Source organism: Danio rerio, chromosome 12 (genome assembly GCF_049306965.1).
Source record: "Danio rerio strain Tuebingen ecotype United States chromosome 12, GRCz12tu, whole genome shotgun sequence".
Taxonomy (NCBI): Eukaryota; Metazoa; Chordata; class Actinopteri; order Cypriniformes; family Danionidae; genus Danio; species Danio rerio.
This window is the reverse complement of record NC_133187.1, coordinates 47,304,054-47,320,000: the sequence shown is the minus strand read 5'-3', so window position 1 is coordinate 47,320,000 and position 15,947 is coordinate 47,304,054. Positions and strand designations below refer to the sequence as shown.

General features: G+C 39.8%; 1 protein-coding gene across 4 annotated transcripts in view; it reads right to left on the bottom strand.

Annotated features, from left to right (window-relative positions):
* The window catches only part of adam12a (ADAM metallopeptidase domain 12a), a 251,967-nt gene that overhangs the window by 51,665 nt on the left and 184,355 nt on the right, over nt 1-15,947 (bottom strand). For all 4 annotated transcript variants that reach the window (XM_073918906.1, XM_073918907.1, XM_073918908.1 and 1 more), the window contains 2 exons: nt 8,049-8,226; nt 790-879 (listed from right to left, as the gene is read on the bottom strand). In XM_073918906.1, coding sequence (XP_073775007.1) covers nt 790-879; nt 8,049-8,226 — 268 coding nt within the window. The remainder of the gene's footprint in view (nt 1-789; nt 880-8,048; nt 8,227-15,947) is intronic.

The window sequence follows — 15,947 nt, the reverse complement described above, 5'->3', positions numbered from 1 at the left end:
ATCCAATAGGGTATATGCCGAGCTAGTGCTGTTCCCATGCTGATAAACTTCCGGTGACCTGTTATTGTTAGTTTTTTTCTATTTTAAACAATACCTTTTACAGCATTGATGTTGTAATGTAATTAAAATACATTCAGTTTAATAAACTTTGGCATTCATTTAGTCGCTCAAGCGCAAAACGAGACAAAAAGCTGTTTACTCCCACGCGTCCGTCAGAATCGGCAGACAAGCGCAGAAGCTCCATTGAATATACTGGGGTAAAATAAATGCTCATATTATAAAGACATGGCAGGGGGAAATGTAATTTAATGCAGTGCTTCTTGAACAATCTGACAACCAATTTATTTCAGATATCACTCAGCCAGTGGAAATCGCTGATTTTTAAGAAAACAGACCTTAAACGAGCCGTTTTTGCAATGGCAAACAGATCACAGGAAGCGCTTAACCCAGGTTACTAGCAAATTAAAAGTCCTATTAGCATGCTTCGGCATATACCCCATTGCTTACACATACTATTCATTCATTCATTTTCCTTCGGCTTAGTCCCTTATTTATCAGGGGTTGCCACAGCGGATTGAACCGACAGCTATTCCAGCATATGTTTTACACAGTGGAAGCCCTTATGGCCGCAACCCAGTGCTGGGAAACCATACACTCTCGCATTCACACACACTTATACACTACAGCCAATTAAGTTAATTCAATTAAATTCACTTATATGTGGCAAACCGGAGCACCTGGAGGAAACCCACGCGGACACGGAGAGAACATGCAAACTTCAGCATTTACCTGACAGTTTTCACAACACTGTCCATGAGCACAGACGGCCTCCTCCTTCAGTGTGCATGTGCTGGCGTTACAGCAGGGATTCAGACACTCCTGCAAACACACACACACACACACACACACACACACACTTGTTAAGCATGCTTGCACCAATATGCAGATAACTCAGAACACCGAATCTTCAGTTGACATGTGCATTTAATAATTTAAATATGAAGATTCGTTTTGCTACATTCATTCATTTATTTTCCTTTAGCTTAGTCCTTTTATTAAATAGGGGACGCCACTGAGGAATGAACCGCCAACTTATCCAGCGTATGTTTTACGCAGCGGATGCCCTTCCAGCCATAACCCAACACTGGAAAACACCAAGCGGCAACCTCCCGCTCTCTCTCAGGAAGCCAATACGGAAGTAACTAAAACTGCAATTCATCTGAAATTCCGCTAGTCCTGGCCGCTCCTGGCTCCAAAACAGAGCAAATTTCAATTGAGCCCACTGTTAGAATGGCCAACTTTACAGCAGAAAAAAAGGTGTTTACAGCCTGGTACAAAAAAAGATTTTGGTTCATACAGCTAATATTACCCTTCATGACAACTGTGAGGGGGGTGAATTTTTTTATAACTCATCCGTTTCCTTTATATTAAGTTATATGAAGTTTGCATAATTAAGGGAGTGGCCTTTTGATTGACAGCTAGGTCTCGTTGGTCGCCGTCACGTCACCTCAGCTGAATCCTGCAGATTAGCCACTGAACTCGGCATATTTATCGTATTTCTGTGTTGTTTTATGTGGCTTTACACAGTCAACTGCCTTTTGGACTTGTTTCCTACAATTATTAGATGGCATGGCATGCTGAGTGCACTTCATTGTGCTCACAAACCATTCAAGTGGCCTCCGTTTCCCATGTGAGTAAAGTTACATACTTATATACCATCTCTATACATGTATTTGTTTTATTTAAGATCATTTATCGTTTATATTTATATTTAGAGCTGTAATGCACTCCAGAATCTGTCAGATTGATTAGCTGTAGGCTCTAGAACAGTCATCTGAAGTGTTGTCATACAGTGTTATGCTGGATTTCATTCAATAGTCTTACATTAACTAACACAGACTGCATCTGAAGTGTTTGGAAGTAATTCGCGTTTTCCTCCTGTTGAAAAACGTCATAAGAACAATGTTTAGTGGCTCAATGTATTACAGCAGTGTTTTTAAAAGTCTAAACACTTTATTGATATAGTGTACAACCAAGCACAAGTGGTCAGAATACAAATGAGTCACAGGTGATAAAGTATTAAGCGTTCTCCCAAAGTAAAGTGTGTCTGAACCAGGTCCAAGCTAAATGCCAGCAGGTGTCTGTAGCTCCGCCCACTCTCCGCTTCTTTGCCCTTGTTTGGTATCCCGCCGTGGGTGTGATGACGCGCGAATAAAATGGCGACGGTTGGCCGCGCCTACTTGTGGCTTCTTTTGCGCTCTTTAGAAACCTATGGGTGACGTCACGGATACTACGTCCATATATTTTACAGTCTATGGAAAACACCCATACACACTCCTTCACACACATACACTATGGTCAACTTAGCTTATTCAATTCACCTGTAACGCATGTCTTTGGACTGTGGGGAGTTTTGCTACGTCAGCAGTAAATATAGGGCTTCTCTAAATATGCAACATGTTGACTGTAGCATTTCTAACAACACAATCTCATGAATTTAGGGGTTAAATCTGAATAGCCTGAAAGGCGCATTATGTAAGTTTTGCCACTAGAGGGCATGCATTCGCAACAAACAAAGGAGCAACATGTTAAAGCATCTGTTGGGTCTTCCTGTTTTCTAACATAATAACTTGACACATTGAGAGATGCCATTACCATGATCAGACAGAAATATAAAAAAATAAATCATTAAAATAGCTTACTTCTCTGGATTTGAACATTCATTAAAACATTTGGAATAATGTACGTACATACAGATGTTACTACTTCAATGTGTTCCTTGTGCCGCCATTCATATCGCGGCAACGGCGGTACTTGATGCGCCAGCAGCATTTGACCGCTGGGTGGCACTTTAACCACAGATATTCAGCTTTGCCTTTTCACAATGCAAAACAGACTTTTCTGTAGGCGTAGCTTACTGTATGTGATGTGATGTGTTCAATTAAAATATAATTTTAATTTAGTTTTTCTGGTAATAGACATGCTCTTACACTATACTATGCTGTAGAAAAGATACATGGTTAGAAGTCAAAAAGCAAATATAAGAATTAAGTTATTAGCCTTCAGTGTCCGATTAAATTGCGTTGGGGTGCAAATAATGTTTTGATTTCTTTGACTATCATGGCAATGTTATTATCTCAAATCTTATGTTGTACTAAATGTTTGTGCTTTCATTTTAGTTGTCTTTTACTTCTTCAATTCTATTTTCCAAAACGAATCCTCTTTGCACTTAAAAAGTTTACAATAAAGCGTGTTAACAAATTTTAAATGATTAATGAAGGAATTATAATGCTTTGACTTGTTGTTTAACATCATTTACAAGCACAGTAGCTGCTGTATGGGCTATTTCTGTCTGTTCGCATCCCCTCCCTTTGCGCCCCCTGGCGGCTCATTCACAAACTGCGGTCATACACTAAAAACAGAGCGGCACCTATTTCAAACGGCGGCGGTACATGCTGCGGCGTTAATAGCCACTTTGAACTCTCACCTACTGTTAGTAAGTAAAACATATAACATTGTTCTAGTGATTTTTTGGATATTTTAATGACTGAATTTAAATGATTATGCTTCAATATCTGCAATTACACACATCAATAACCAATAGAAAGGGTCATGTGTTTATGTGTTGGGCAAGTGTAAAGGCTCCTACACACCGGGACACTTTTCGTTTGCGTTTATCGTCAGCATTTTACGAGACGTTTTTTCGTATTCAAACCCAGTCGATTTTCACTGGCGTTAAGCAGAAGATTATGCAAAATCACTCCTTGACGTTAGATGGCGCTACACAACTTTAAGCTTCCGAGACCCACTTGTAACACAGAAAAAGAGGAAGAGAGGAAGTTGACATGCTTGTTGTTACAGTTACTGGTAACTCGAACAAGCATAGATGGTTCAATTAGCAGCGCCAGCTCTAGCGATAAAGAAATGATTATTGTTCACAAGAGCAATAAGCAGCTCCACGTTCATATCGCCTCTGGGCATCTTCTTCAATGTGTGCTTGCACTGACAGTTTTGCGCTGGAGCGCCTCCAAGTGCTGTTTACGGTAACTTCAGCAGCTCCGTGCACGTGAACAAAAGTGCCAACCTGATTGGTGGAGATGGTTTTAAAGCGGCGCGTCAAATAAAAAAAAAAAACGAGCATGAAGCGTTTCTTTTAAAATGACGCTTTTGCACCTGGCGTTTTGCGCGTTGGTGTGCGCGATCACATTGACACCCTTTATATAGTCATGAGTCGTTAAACGTTGACGAAGAACGCAAGCAAAAACGTCACGGTGTGCACGGGCCTTTAGGGTGTGTGTCCACCGAAGTGTTTTTTTTTCCGTCAAGCTGAGGGTTTGTTTTTTGCAGTTAATGGTAGAAAGTTGAAAGTTAAAAAACGCAGCACTTTTGAGCTAGCCGTGCAATCACAGTGCAACAGGGGCGGGACAATATCACACAACTGTCAACAAAATAATCTTTCAAACACTACAGCGGAGATGCTTTGTTTTATAGCAAACAACTGAAACTACGTTCAAAATATTTCTACAGTGCAATAACACTTCGGTGGACACGCACCCTAAGTCGGTTTCACACCGCAAGCGCAAGCAGTGCTTTTTGGGTGTCCATGTTTACAGATTAGAGCTTTCATACCGCACACAGAAGCAGCAGGTCAGCATGAGGCATGAGCGTCGTTGAAGCAGAAGTGCCGAGATAGTTTCGTCACTTGATCAATTTTTGTTGCGCTGCGCACACTTTGTTAAAGTGACAGTGCATTGATAATGACTAAACACATTGAATGACAGTAAAAAGTAGCAATTTTACCCAATAAATGCATCAGTAATATCCACTGAAAAGCTGCGCACTGCAGACGCACCTAGTGTGTAAGGCTGCTTCTGCTCTTCATACGCGCTGCTCACGCATTGCTTTTGCTTGCGGTGTGAAACAGGTGTAGGGGGTAAAAATTCTGACTTTAGTCCTTTATTCATCTGGGGTTGCCACAGCAAAATGAACCACCAACAATTTCAACATCTTTTTTACGTATCGAACGCCCTTCTAGCTGCAACCCAGTACTGGGAAACACCTATACACACTCTTACATTCACACACACACACTACAGCCAGTTTAGTACCTCAATTCCCCTATAGCACATGTGTTTGGACTGTGGGGGAAACCGGAGCACCCAGAGGAAGCCCACAGCATCTCGGGGAGAACATGCAAACTCCACACAGAAATGCCAACTGGTCCAGCCGGGACTTAAACCAGTGACTTTCTTGCTGTGAGGCAGCAGTGCTAACCATTGAGCCAAATAAGTCTAAATAATTTCTCAGACATTTTTTGTTTTCTCAGACTGCTTGCTGTGTGGAAATCTGCCATAAGATGAGCACTACTGATGGATGCAGAGACAGACACGTGTCATTGTTGCGTCTTTAAAATGCAAACTGCACCGGCAGCAACATTTCCACGAACAGATTTAAAGCCTCGGGAAACACCTGAAGCGCTGCTGCGACACAAACAAAAGCTTTTCTCTGCGGTGCTCCGGCGTGACAGATGCGTCTCCAGCTTTTTTTTATCTTACACTCGACTGCAGCTTTAAATCTGGAGGAGCGACTGCTAATGATGCACAACTCACTGGAGAGCAGGAGAGAAAAAAATCACAGCACATATGCAGCGCTGGAGGACAACATGCACACGACTCAGTGAAAGATGTTTTCAGGCACTAGGGATGCAACTATGTTTTCAGTTCTGTACATCTAAAAAAAAAAAAAAATACAGAGCTGCTTTAATCATTGCATGTACAGAACACAAACAGATCTTGCATGCATGATTGTACATGATAACGATTGAGATATAGTTTTAGAAAACACTGTTAACTCAATATGTAGTCTCACTTAAGTGGTCCGAAACATTTATGAGTTTCTTTAATTTGCTGAACACAAAGTGAACTTTATTTTTAAACTCATTTCGAGAGGATCACATGCTTATGATTGCTTGCAGTCGGCCCCGCATTATTCAATTTACGATTCACCAATCAGACGATTACTAAGCCACTATAAATACCCTCAGTTCCATATGACAGCCATCTTCTTTTTGAAGAACCCCAAGGATCTTATGAGTTCTCTCCAAGGACAGCATGTCAAAACAAGCTTCATAATCAACCATCAGCTAAGTGTGTGAACTCTTGAAGGAAAATATTTTGAAGAAAGCTGGAAAAATTATCTTTTGTGTTTAACAGAAGAAAGAAACTCATTTGAATTTGAAACAAGTAAAGGGAGAGTAAATATAGGCCGAATGTTCATTTTAGGGTGAACTATACCTTTTTATTTTAAATTTTAAAAGCTGTATATGCTTTAAAAAATAAACTTTCATTTATTCATTCATTTTCCTTCAGCTTAGTCCCTTTATTAATCAGGGGTCACCAAAGAGGAATGAACTGCCAACTTATCCAGCAAATATTTTACACAGCGGATGCCCTTCCAGCCGCAACCCATTACTGGGAAACACCCATACACTCTCATTTACACACACACATACACTACAGCCAATTTAGTTTTTTCAATTCCCCTATGACGCATGTGTTTGGACTGTGAGGGAAACCGGAGCAATCCAAGGAAAGCCATGCCAAAACAGAACATGCAAACTCCACACAGAAATGCCAACTGACCCAGCTGGGACTCGAACCTGCTGTGAGGTGAAAGTGCTTACCACTGCGCCACCGTGACACCCATACTAAAGATATAGTTCTAAAAAACCATTGACTTCCTTGGTAGGAAAAAACACATACTATTGAAGTCAATGGTAATAGGTTTTCAGCATTCTTCAAATGATCTTCTTTTGTGTTTAACAGAAGAAAGAAACTCATAAAGGAGAGAGTAAAGGGAGAGTAAATAGTGACAGAATTTTTAAGGTGATCTATCTATCTATCTATCTATCTATCTATCTATCTATCTATCCATCCATCCATCCATCCATCCATCCATCCATCCATCCATCCATCCATCCATCCATCCATCCATCCATCCATCCATCCATCCATCCATCCATCCATCCATCCATCCATCCATCCATCCATCTATCTATCTATCTATCTATCTATCTATCTATCTATCTATCTGGGTTAGCGAAGCCGTGATTAAATTTATTTGAATAATCAATGTTATCCCAACTCAAATGGATTAAGTTAAAATTTTTTAATTTTTTATTATAAATTTAAGTGGATTGAAGATAACACTATTGAGTTGTCAAAAAAAAAAACTCCAGAATCGTGTTGTCTCAGCTCATTTGAACTAAGTAGTTTGAACAGGCTGCAAAAATTTGTTTTTGAGTGTTGTCTCTAATTTCTTAGATACTTCATAAATTGTGTACAGAATTAGCTTTTATTTGAGCAATTCTTAAATAATTAGAGAAATGCTTTTTCTTAAGAAAATAATTTAAATGGAATATAAAAACTTTTTAAACAAACAATTGCTTGATATATATATATATATATATATATATATAAGCAATTTAGGTTTAGTTTTCCCCTCTGCTGTGCTGAAAATCTATTTAAAACTGTCAAACACAGCAAAAGGTACTAATAAAATAAAAGTAACAAAATTAAATAAAATGTTTTTGTGCTTCATCACACAGTGGGTAGCACGTTTGCCTCACAGCAAGAAGGTCGCTGGTTCGATCCTCGGCTCAGTTGGCGTTTCTGTGTGGAGTTTGCATGTTCTGCCTGCGTTCGCGTGGGTTTCCTCCGGGTGCTCCGGTTTCCCCCACAGTCCATGCGGTACAGGTGAATTGGGTAGGCTAAATTGTCCGTAGTGTATGAGTGTGTGTGTGGATATTTTCCAGAGATGGGTTGTGGCTGGAAGGGCATCCGCTGTGTAAAAACTTGCTGGATAAGTTGGCGGTTCATTTCGCTGTGGTGACCCCGGATTAATAAAGCGACTAAGCCAAGAAGAAAATGAATGAATGAATGAATGAATGAACGCTTCTACGCAACACACACTCTCTCAGACACACACACACACACACACACACACACACACACACACACACACACACACACACACACACACACGTGTACCTCCAGATCTCCACAGTCACATTGCTCTCCCTCCTCCACATATCCGTTTCCACACTTCTGTCCTCCATAAAGCACCTTTACTTCCGGCATGTTGAACAAACACATGCCCACACCTTTCTCCAAACTTGCCGCCAGATCCTTCTTACTGCACGTGCTGAAGACCGTCGGGAAAGGGTACCTAAGAAAGACGAAACCCGAAAAACAGCACATCAGTGGTGATTTCAAACCTGCGACTTTGTTTTAGAGCAAACCTGTAAACAAAAAAACAAAAACAAAAAACCCAACAATCTCCACAAGACTAATTTTTATTTTTTTTACTATCAACATACACACAAGTTGTAGTATCAACTTTTGTTACTATCAACCTATGCACAGGCTGTAAAGGCCCCGTCCTCTTCTAGAAAAGGGGCAGAGCAGAGCAGCTCATTTGCATTTAACGACACACAACACAAATCTGCATTTTTGTTAAATGTAAAGGCTCCACCCTCTTCTGGAAAGAGGGCGGACCGCAGTATCTCATTTGCATTTAAAGAAGCGCACACAAAAAAATCTAGTTTTGATTCCACTCTAGAAGGTGCATTCACAGCAGATAATAAATGTTGTGAAGACCCTTTTTTGGAGCTAAACAGTCACTTTTATCATACTTTGTAAGTAATGCGATCTCTACAAAGAAGACCATTCAATATTTTAATTACTTTCAACATATGCACAGGCTGTACTTTCAACTTTAGTTACTATCAACATTTGCACAGGCTGTAAAGGCTCCGCCCTCTTTTGGAAAAGAGGTGGAGCACAGCAGCTTATTTGCATTTAAAGAAGCAAAGCACAGAAAAAACTATGTTTGAAGAAGTACCACCCCAGAAGTTGCATTTACAGAAGAATATAATAAATTGTGGAGGTACAATTAAAACCTGCAATTTTAAAACCTTACTTATGTAAAATTCTGAAAAAAAGATGATATCCACAAAGAAGAAACTATATGTTGGTAGTAACTTAATTGAATAGTGTTCATTCATAATACATTTTGTAAAAAAAAAAAATTAATAATAATAATAATATGATCTCTGTAAAGAAAACTGACTATTCAATTGTGTTACTTTTAACATATGCACAGGATGTAAAGGCTCCACCGCCTTCTGGAAAATGAAAATTCGACATGTTTGATTCCGTACCAGAAGGTGAATTTACAGCAGAAAATAATGCAAAATGAGTTGCTGATCTCCGCCCCTTTTCCTGAAGAAGGTGGAGCCTTTACAACCTGTGCATATGTTGATAGTAGCTTAATTGAATAGTGTTCATTCATGACAAATTTTGTTAAAAAAAAAAATAATACGATCTCTGCAAAGAAAACTGAATATTAACTTTTGTCAACATACAGTTGAATTATTAGCCCGCTTGAATTATTAGCTCCCCTGTTTATTTTTTAACGCAGAGAAGATTTCTTCAACACTAAATATAATTGTTTTAATAACTCATTTCTAATAACTGATTTGTTTTATCTTTGCCATGATGGCAGGAAAATATTTGACTAGATATTATTCAAGACTATACAGCCTAAAGAGACATTTAAAGGCTTAACTAGGTTAATTAGGTTAACTAGGCAGGTTAGAGTAATTAGGCAAGTTATTGTATAATGTTGGTTTGTTCTGTAGACTATTGAAATACAATAGCTAAAAGGGGCTAATAATTTTGACCTTAAAATGGATTAAAAAAAATTAAAAAACTGCTTTTATTCTAGCCGAAATAAAACAAATAAGAATTTCTCCAGAAGAAAAAATATTATCAGACATACTGTGAACATTTCATTGCTCTGTTAAACATAATTTTGGAAATATTTAAAAAAGAAAACAAAATCAAAGGGAGTAATAATAATAAGCTTATAATTCTGAATTCAATCGTATGCACACATGAATGGACCAATCAGATGATGGAACTCCTGCCAAGAGATTGACGTTATCCTGTAAGTGCTGATTGGCACCAGGACTGAAACTGTTTCCAGAGGGTAGAACAGCGAGCGATAAGAGATATTTATGAGTGCTGGACCTGTAAGAAACCCCACTGACAGCATTCAGCAGATCCCCTGAGCTGTGAACTGGAGAAGCGGGAAGTGTTTGTGTGAGCGTGTGCCAACTCTTCAAAACACACATGGATCAGTTCAGCTGCATTTGGACTGAATTATCCGGCAAATCAAGATTCAAGCAGACCTGGTGTTTGTTCATTTTATTCACAGTTATCATTATTGCAACCTAGCTGCCATATAAGCAAACACCTTAGCTACTCCTTAGCAATGATATTGTAAATAAACGAAACACATATGGCTGTGTCTGAAACTGCCTACTACTTGAGTAGATTCTACATTTGAGTTTGAGTTTACTACACGACCCTTAGAAAAGCAAGTGGTGCTCGCTGCAGAGCCATTTGGGCGAGCTGAGCTCCAGCGAGGGGAAGCTTGAGCTTGAGCTCCACCTTTTTTGCACTTCTTCTAAGTGTGATGTCACTGGGGGTAGGGTTAGGGGTGGGGTTGGTGTACGCATTAAAACAGCTTACAGGAGGCAGAACGAGAGCTCATGCTCCCCCTTGCTAGAGCTCAGCTCTGCTCAAATGGCTCTGCAGCGAGCACCCTCTCTAGAAAAGTGCAATCCAAATCAGTGATTCCCAAACTGGAGGACAAACACAGGACAATGACAGAGCCAGAGGGTCGCTTGGTGATTTCTAAAAGTCAAATAAAATTTTATGAAGCTATTAGAATTACCATATTTTATCCATAACCCACACAAGATAGAGATAGTAGTTAATAGTTACATAAAAAACAACATGCAAATGTAAAGAACCGGGCTTCAGCATTAACGCTTGACAGAGGCCGTGTCTGAAGGTGGGGCTGACGCAATCATCATAGCAGCGTCAGCCAATGAAATTAGTCTGCAATTGGCTAAAGTCTGAGCTGGTGTATTTGCATAAAGCGATCTGATTGGCTGACGCTTCCGTTGGTGCTTGAAAAGTTGAGAAAGTCCCAACTTCTGCAGTGAGCAGCGGCGCCGACGGATCCACAACACAGCTTGGCAACGCCTCATGTCACAAATTCAAAGTGAATTGGAAGCGTTGACGGGGGCGTCAGCCTTACACTAGATTAAAATTACAGCAATAGTGTCAGATGTAGCAGATTGATTTTATAGCACCAGATTAAACTATCTGACACCTTTATGGCAAAATCCCAGTAGATCAGCAGTTTCTGAAATACTCAGAGCAGCCCGTCTGGGACCAACAACCGTGCCATGTTCAAAGTCACTTAAATCACCTTTCTTCCACATTAAGATGCTCGGTTTGAACTGCAGCAGATCGTCTCTAAATGCATTGAGTTGCTGCCATGTGATTGGCTGAGTATAAATTTGCATTAACGAGCAGTTGGACAGGTGTACCTAATAAAGTGGCCAGTATACACCCTGGGGCTAGACAAAAAAACCCGAAACGCCTGGTTTTAGACCACAATAACTCGTTAGTATAATGTAGGGCAGCTCCTTTTGGGGTCAACACAGCATCAACTGGTCTTGGGAATGACAGATACAATTCCTTCACAGTGGCCGGAAGGATTTTGAGTCATTCTTCCTGCAGAATAGTGGCCAAGTCATTACATGATGCTGGCTGAGGAAAACTTTGCCCACATTAAGTATGATTTTTAATAATGAGTACAACTAGGTCATGCCCATGTTATTATACAAATTATTGCCCTTGTAAACCACTAAAACCAGTAAACACACACACATCAGTATGCTGAAGTGTGAACTCTAATGTGTGTGTTCCTCCGATGTAAAACTAATAACACGCCTGTTGTTGCTTGTTTTCCTCCGCAGGGCTGAAGATTGCCGTGTGATTGTGATGAGATTGTGATCGAGTAATAGCTCTTGAATTATTGAAATTGTTTGGCACAGGCAGGTTTGATTGGCTCTGATGTGATTGTGAAGTGTTTGTATGCGAGATGTCACGCGCAAAGAAACATCTGTCCATGCTGTCAAACACAGAAACTGCTGTCATCCGCACAGGTCGCCCGGATCTGCTCTGAATTTCAAACATCAGTCTGGAACAGAGACCAACACAACATATGACTGCATGAAATCACTCATATAGAGCCAATCTGTCCATGCTTTTCAGCACATGTTGTGTACTGGATACAGGTTTGTCAATTAGCCTAACTAATACAGCTTGATTTGTCAGCACTGTGTAAATATTCTGCTAAACGTTTACAGTACAAGCTAATTATTAGGAGTGGTTGACATCAGTAACTGTTATAATTGATCTGATGCTAAATAATATTAGCCATTGTGTGCTGTTGGGGATGTTTTCATCCAGCTTTCTCTTTTTAGTAAATAGAATGACTTTTGGTGACAAAAATTAAATCAAATTTTCTCCAGAATTCATCAACGCACTCAGGGAAATTAACACTCTTTCATTATGTTAGGGGCTGTTTTTGCCCCATTGACTTTTGATTAAAAAGACATTTACTGATTGCAAAGCCATGACAGCAAAAACAGCCACGAACATAATGAAAGGGTAGAAAATGCGTAGTCAATCTATGATTACTAAGTATTTCTGTCAAGATTACCAGCGATCGTATTCGACTAGAACGAACAAATGAATAAACACACACAAACAAACGAATGCATGAATAGACGCATGCACGAACGAATGAATGTATGAAAACACAAACAAACGAATGCATGAATAGACGCATGCACGAACGAATGAATGTATGAAAACACAAACGAACGAATGCATGAACGCTCGAACGCATGAATCCACAAACGAATGAACATATGAACACGCGAACGAACGAATGCATGAATGGACCCATGCACGAACGCATGACTGCACAAACGAATGAACATATGAACGAACGGATGGATGAACGCACGCACGAACACATGAATGGAAAAAGCTTTTAAATGCAGGATAATGTGGGGCCTGTCTTTGCTTTTCACCGTGTGGAATTGAATGAAAGCCTATTAGTTAATTTCATGTTACTGGCCAACAGCTCCTGCCCTCATTTCAGTAAACACCAATCAGAGAAGAGAAAATGATGGAAGGAGGTGGAGCGTATAGCGGTTTTCACAATAGTTCTTGTTTCAAAAGTTGCATATTATTATATTACAATAAAAATCTGAAAAGTTAAGATGACTAGTTAGCATAACTTTATTAGTTACTAATAAGTTTAATTAATTGATAATTAATTACCAAAAACTTTAACTGATACAGCTGATGTTCAGATGTGTAGATGTTCAATGAATTGTACTTGTGTATTAGGTGTATGTGGTGGGCTTGAATTCCTCAGATGGTTGTCATCATTTCTCTATTTTGGTTAGATTACTGAGTCACATGATTGATTTCAATAATAATTATAATCATAATAATAATAATAATTAATCACTTCTTAATAATTAAACAAATCTTGCAATTAAGTCAAGTTTATGTATAAACAAATTTCGAGAGGATCACGTGCTTATAATTGCTAGCAGCTGACCCGCATTATCTAATTCACTACGATCCAATCGGATGACTCCTAAACTACTATAAATACCCTGGGGTTTATTCCACTGCTATCTTCGTTTTGAAGAGTCCCCCCTTCCTCCCCTACTCCTCCTTCTTAGACGGGTGACACGGTGGCCCAGTGCGTAGCACTGTCGCCTCACAGCAAGAATGTCTCTGGTTCCTGGCTTAACCAAAACTAGCAGACATTTCTGTGTGGAGTTTGCACTTCTCCCCGTGCACACGTGGGTTTCCCCCGGGTTCCCCGGTTTCCTCCCACCGCCTAAAAACTTGCAATTAAGTCAATCCAAATTGGCAACATAGACATGCTTCTAGTTCGTAGTTAATTTCGAGAGCATTCACTTGCTACAGCAGGGGAGTTCTCGAGATCTACCTGAGCTCAAACTCCCCTCCCGCCTTGCAACGGGAGGGAGCCCTGGGCTCGAGGATCTCATGAGTTCAGGGCTCTCTCCCGGGACAGCATGCCAAACAAGCTTTTATAATTAATCATCAGCTAAGTGTGAACTCTTGAAACTAATTTAAACAAAATTTAATTGCCTGAACACTTAATAAATGTTCAATTTCGAAACTCAAACTTCTCAGATCTACGGCTTATCTCTTCAGCACCCAGCAGCCTTCGCTTCACACTCCAGTTGGCTTTCCTGCGGAGCCAATGAAAACTGTGATGTTTGCTTCAATCCTGGCACACACAAACACACACACACACACTGAAAGCACAAGAGAAACGCGAGCGTGTGTGTATCTGGCTGTCCTGCAGAAGGGTGGCATGAGCCTGCGGGTGGGTGAGAGATAAGCAGATGCTTCCTCTACCTCGCGATGCCAGAGCAGAGATCAGCGCTCAACGATAACACACAGCCAGACCAGTGTGTGTATGTGTGTGTATGTGTGTGAGAGCCCTCTAAACACACTCAATGCAGAAAGAGCATCGCAGCCAGTACCATTTGTTCTTTATGAGGGCATGAGGAGCTTTCAGAGACTCCACTGAAACACAGGAAGAAATGCAGATATTGTGTGTGAATGGAGAGGAAGAGGACGCCACTCATCAGAGGCCTTTCGTGGTGCGGTGTCAGTGTTTAAAGGGATAGAGGAAGCCAAAAACTGAAGTACTGCTGATATACTTTGTCTCACGGCTTTCTGAATGGGCATGACTTTTAACTTTAAAGACCTAGAGGTATTTTGTGGGCACATAATGGGCCTATATGATTATTATTTTTTATAGCAGTTTTATTTTTATTTTGGGCGAGGCTGTGGTGCAGTAGGTAGTGCTGTCGCCTCACAGCAAGAAGGTCGCTGGTTCGAACCTCGGCTCAGTTGGCAGTTCTGTGTGGAGTTTGCATGTTCTCCCTGCCTTCACGTGGGTTTCCTCCGGGTGCTCCGGTTTCCCCCACAGTCCAAATACATGTGGTACAGGTGAATTGGGTAGGCTAAATTGTCCGTAGTTTATGAGTGTGTGTGTGTGGATGTTTCCCAGAGATGGGTTGCAGCTGGAAGGGCATCCGCTGCGTAAAAACTTGCTGGATAAGTTGGCGGTTCATTCCGCTGTGGCCACCCCGGATTAATAATGGGACTAAGCAGACAAGAAAATGAATGAATGAATGAATGAATGAATGAATGAATATTTTTATTTCAGCCGTCAGCCTCAAGTGTCATATATTATTTTAAACAGGAGAACCTGAAGCTTCAATCTGTATCATTTAAAGGTCCAGTCTAAAATATTTTTTGGTCCAAAAACATATGAACAGACAGAAAATATTCCAGAATTTTAAGTAAAACTGTTTTTAAAAAAAGTGGGATTTTCTAGTTATTACAAACATTTTTTTTTTTTTTTTAGAAATGCATGCTAATGTTTTATACTTCCAAAATAAATTTTGTCTACATCCACCATTTCCTGAGCAAATTATAGTATTTTATTCCAATGTTATTCCAGGCATTTTTCAGTGAAAATGAATGTCCAAGATGTTTGCGTTTTTGGTTTTCTCTAACTTTTTTTAGCAGTCAGCATCAAGAGTCATATATCATTTTAAACAGGAGAAGCTAAAGTTTCAATCTTTATCCTTAAAAAATCCAATTTTACATTTTTATGACAAAAAAAAGATACATTTTACAGGATTTTACGAAAAAATACAGAAAATATGAAGCGTTTTCCACAGCTAATGCAAATAAAATCTCTTTAAGTTTGCTTTTGTTTCTTTAGAAAGTTAAGCAAGGATGTTTTATACATCCAGCATGTATTTTGTCTACATCCACCATTCCCTAAGCAAGTTAAAGCAATTTATTTCAATGTTATTCTAAGGCGTTTTTCAGAGGGAAAAAATAGTGCATTTATTTACTGACAATGTGTTTGCCCAAAAGTTCTGGGAA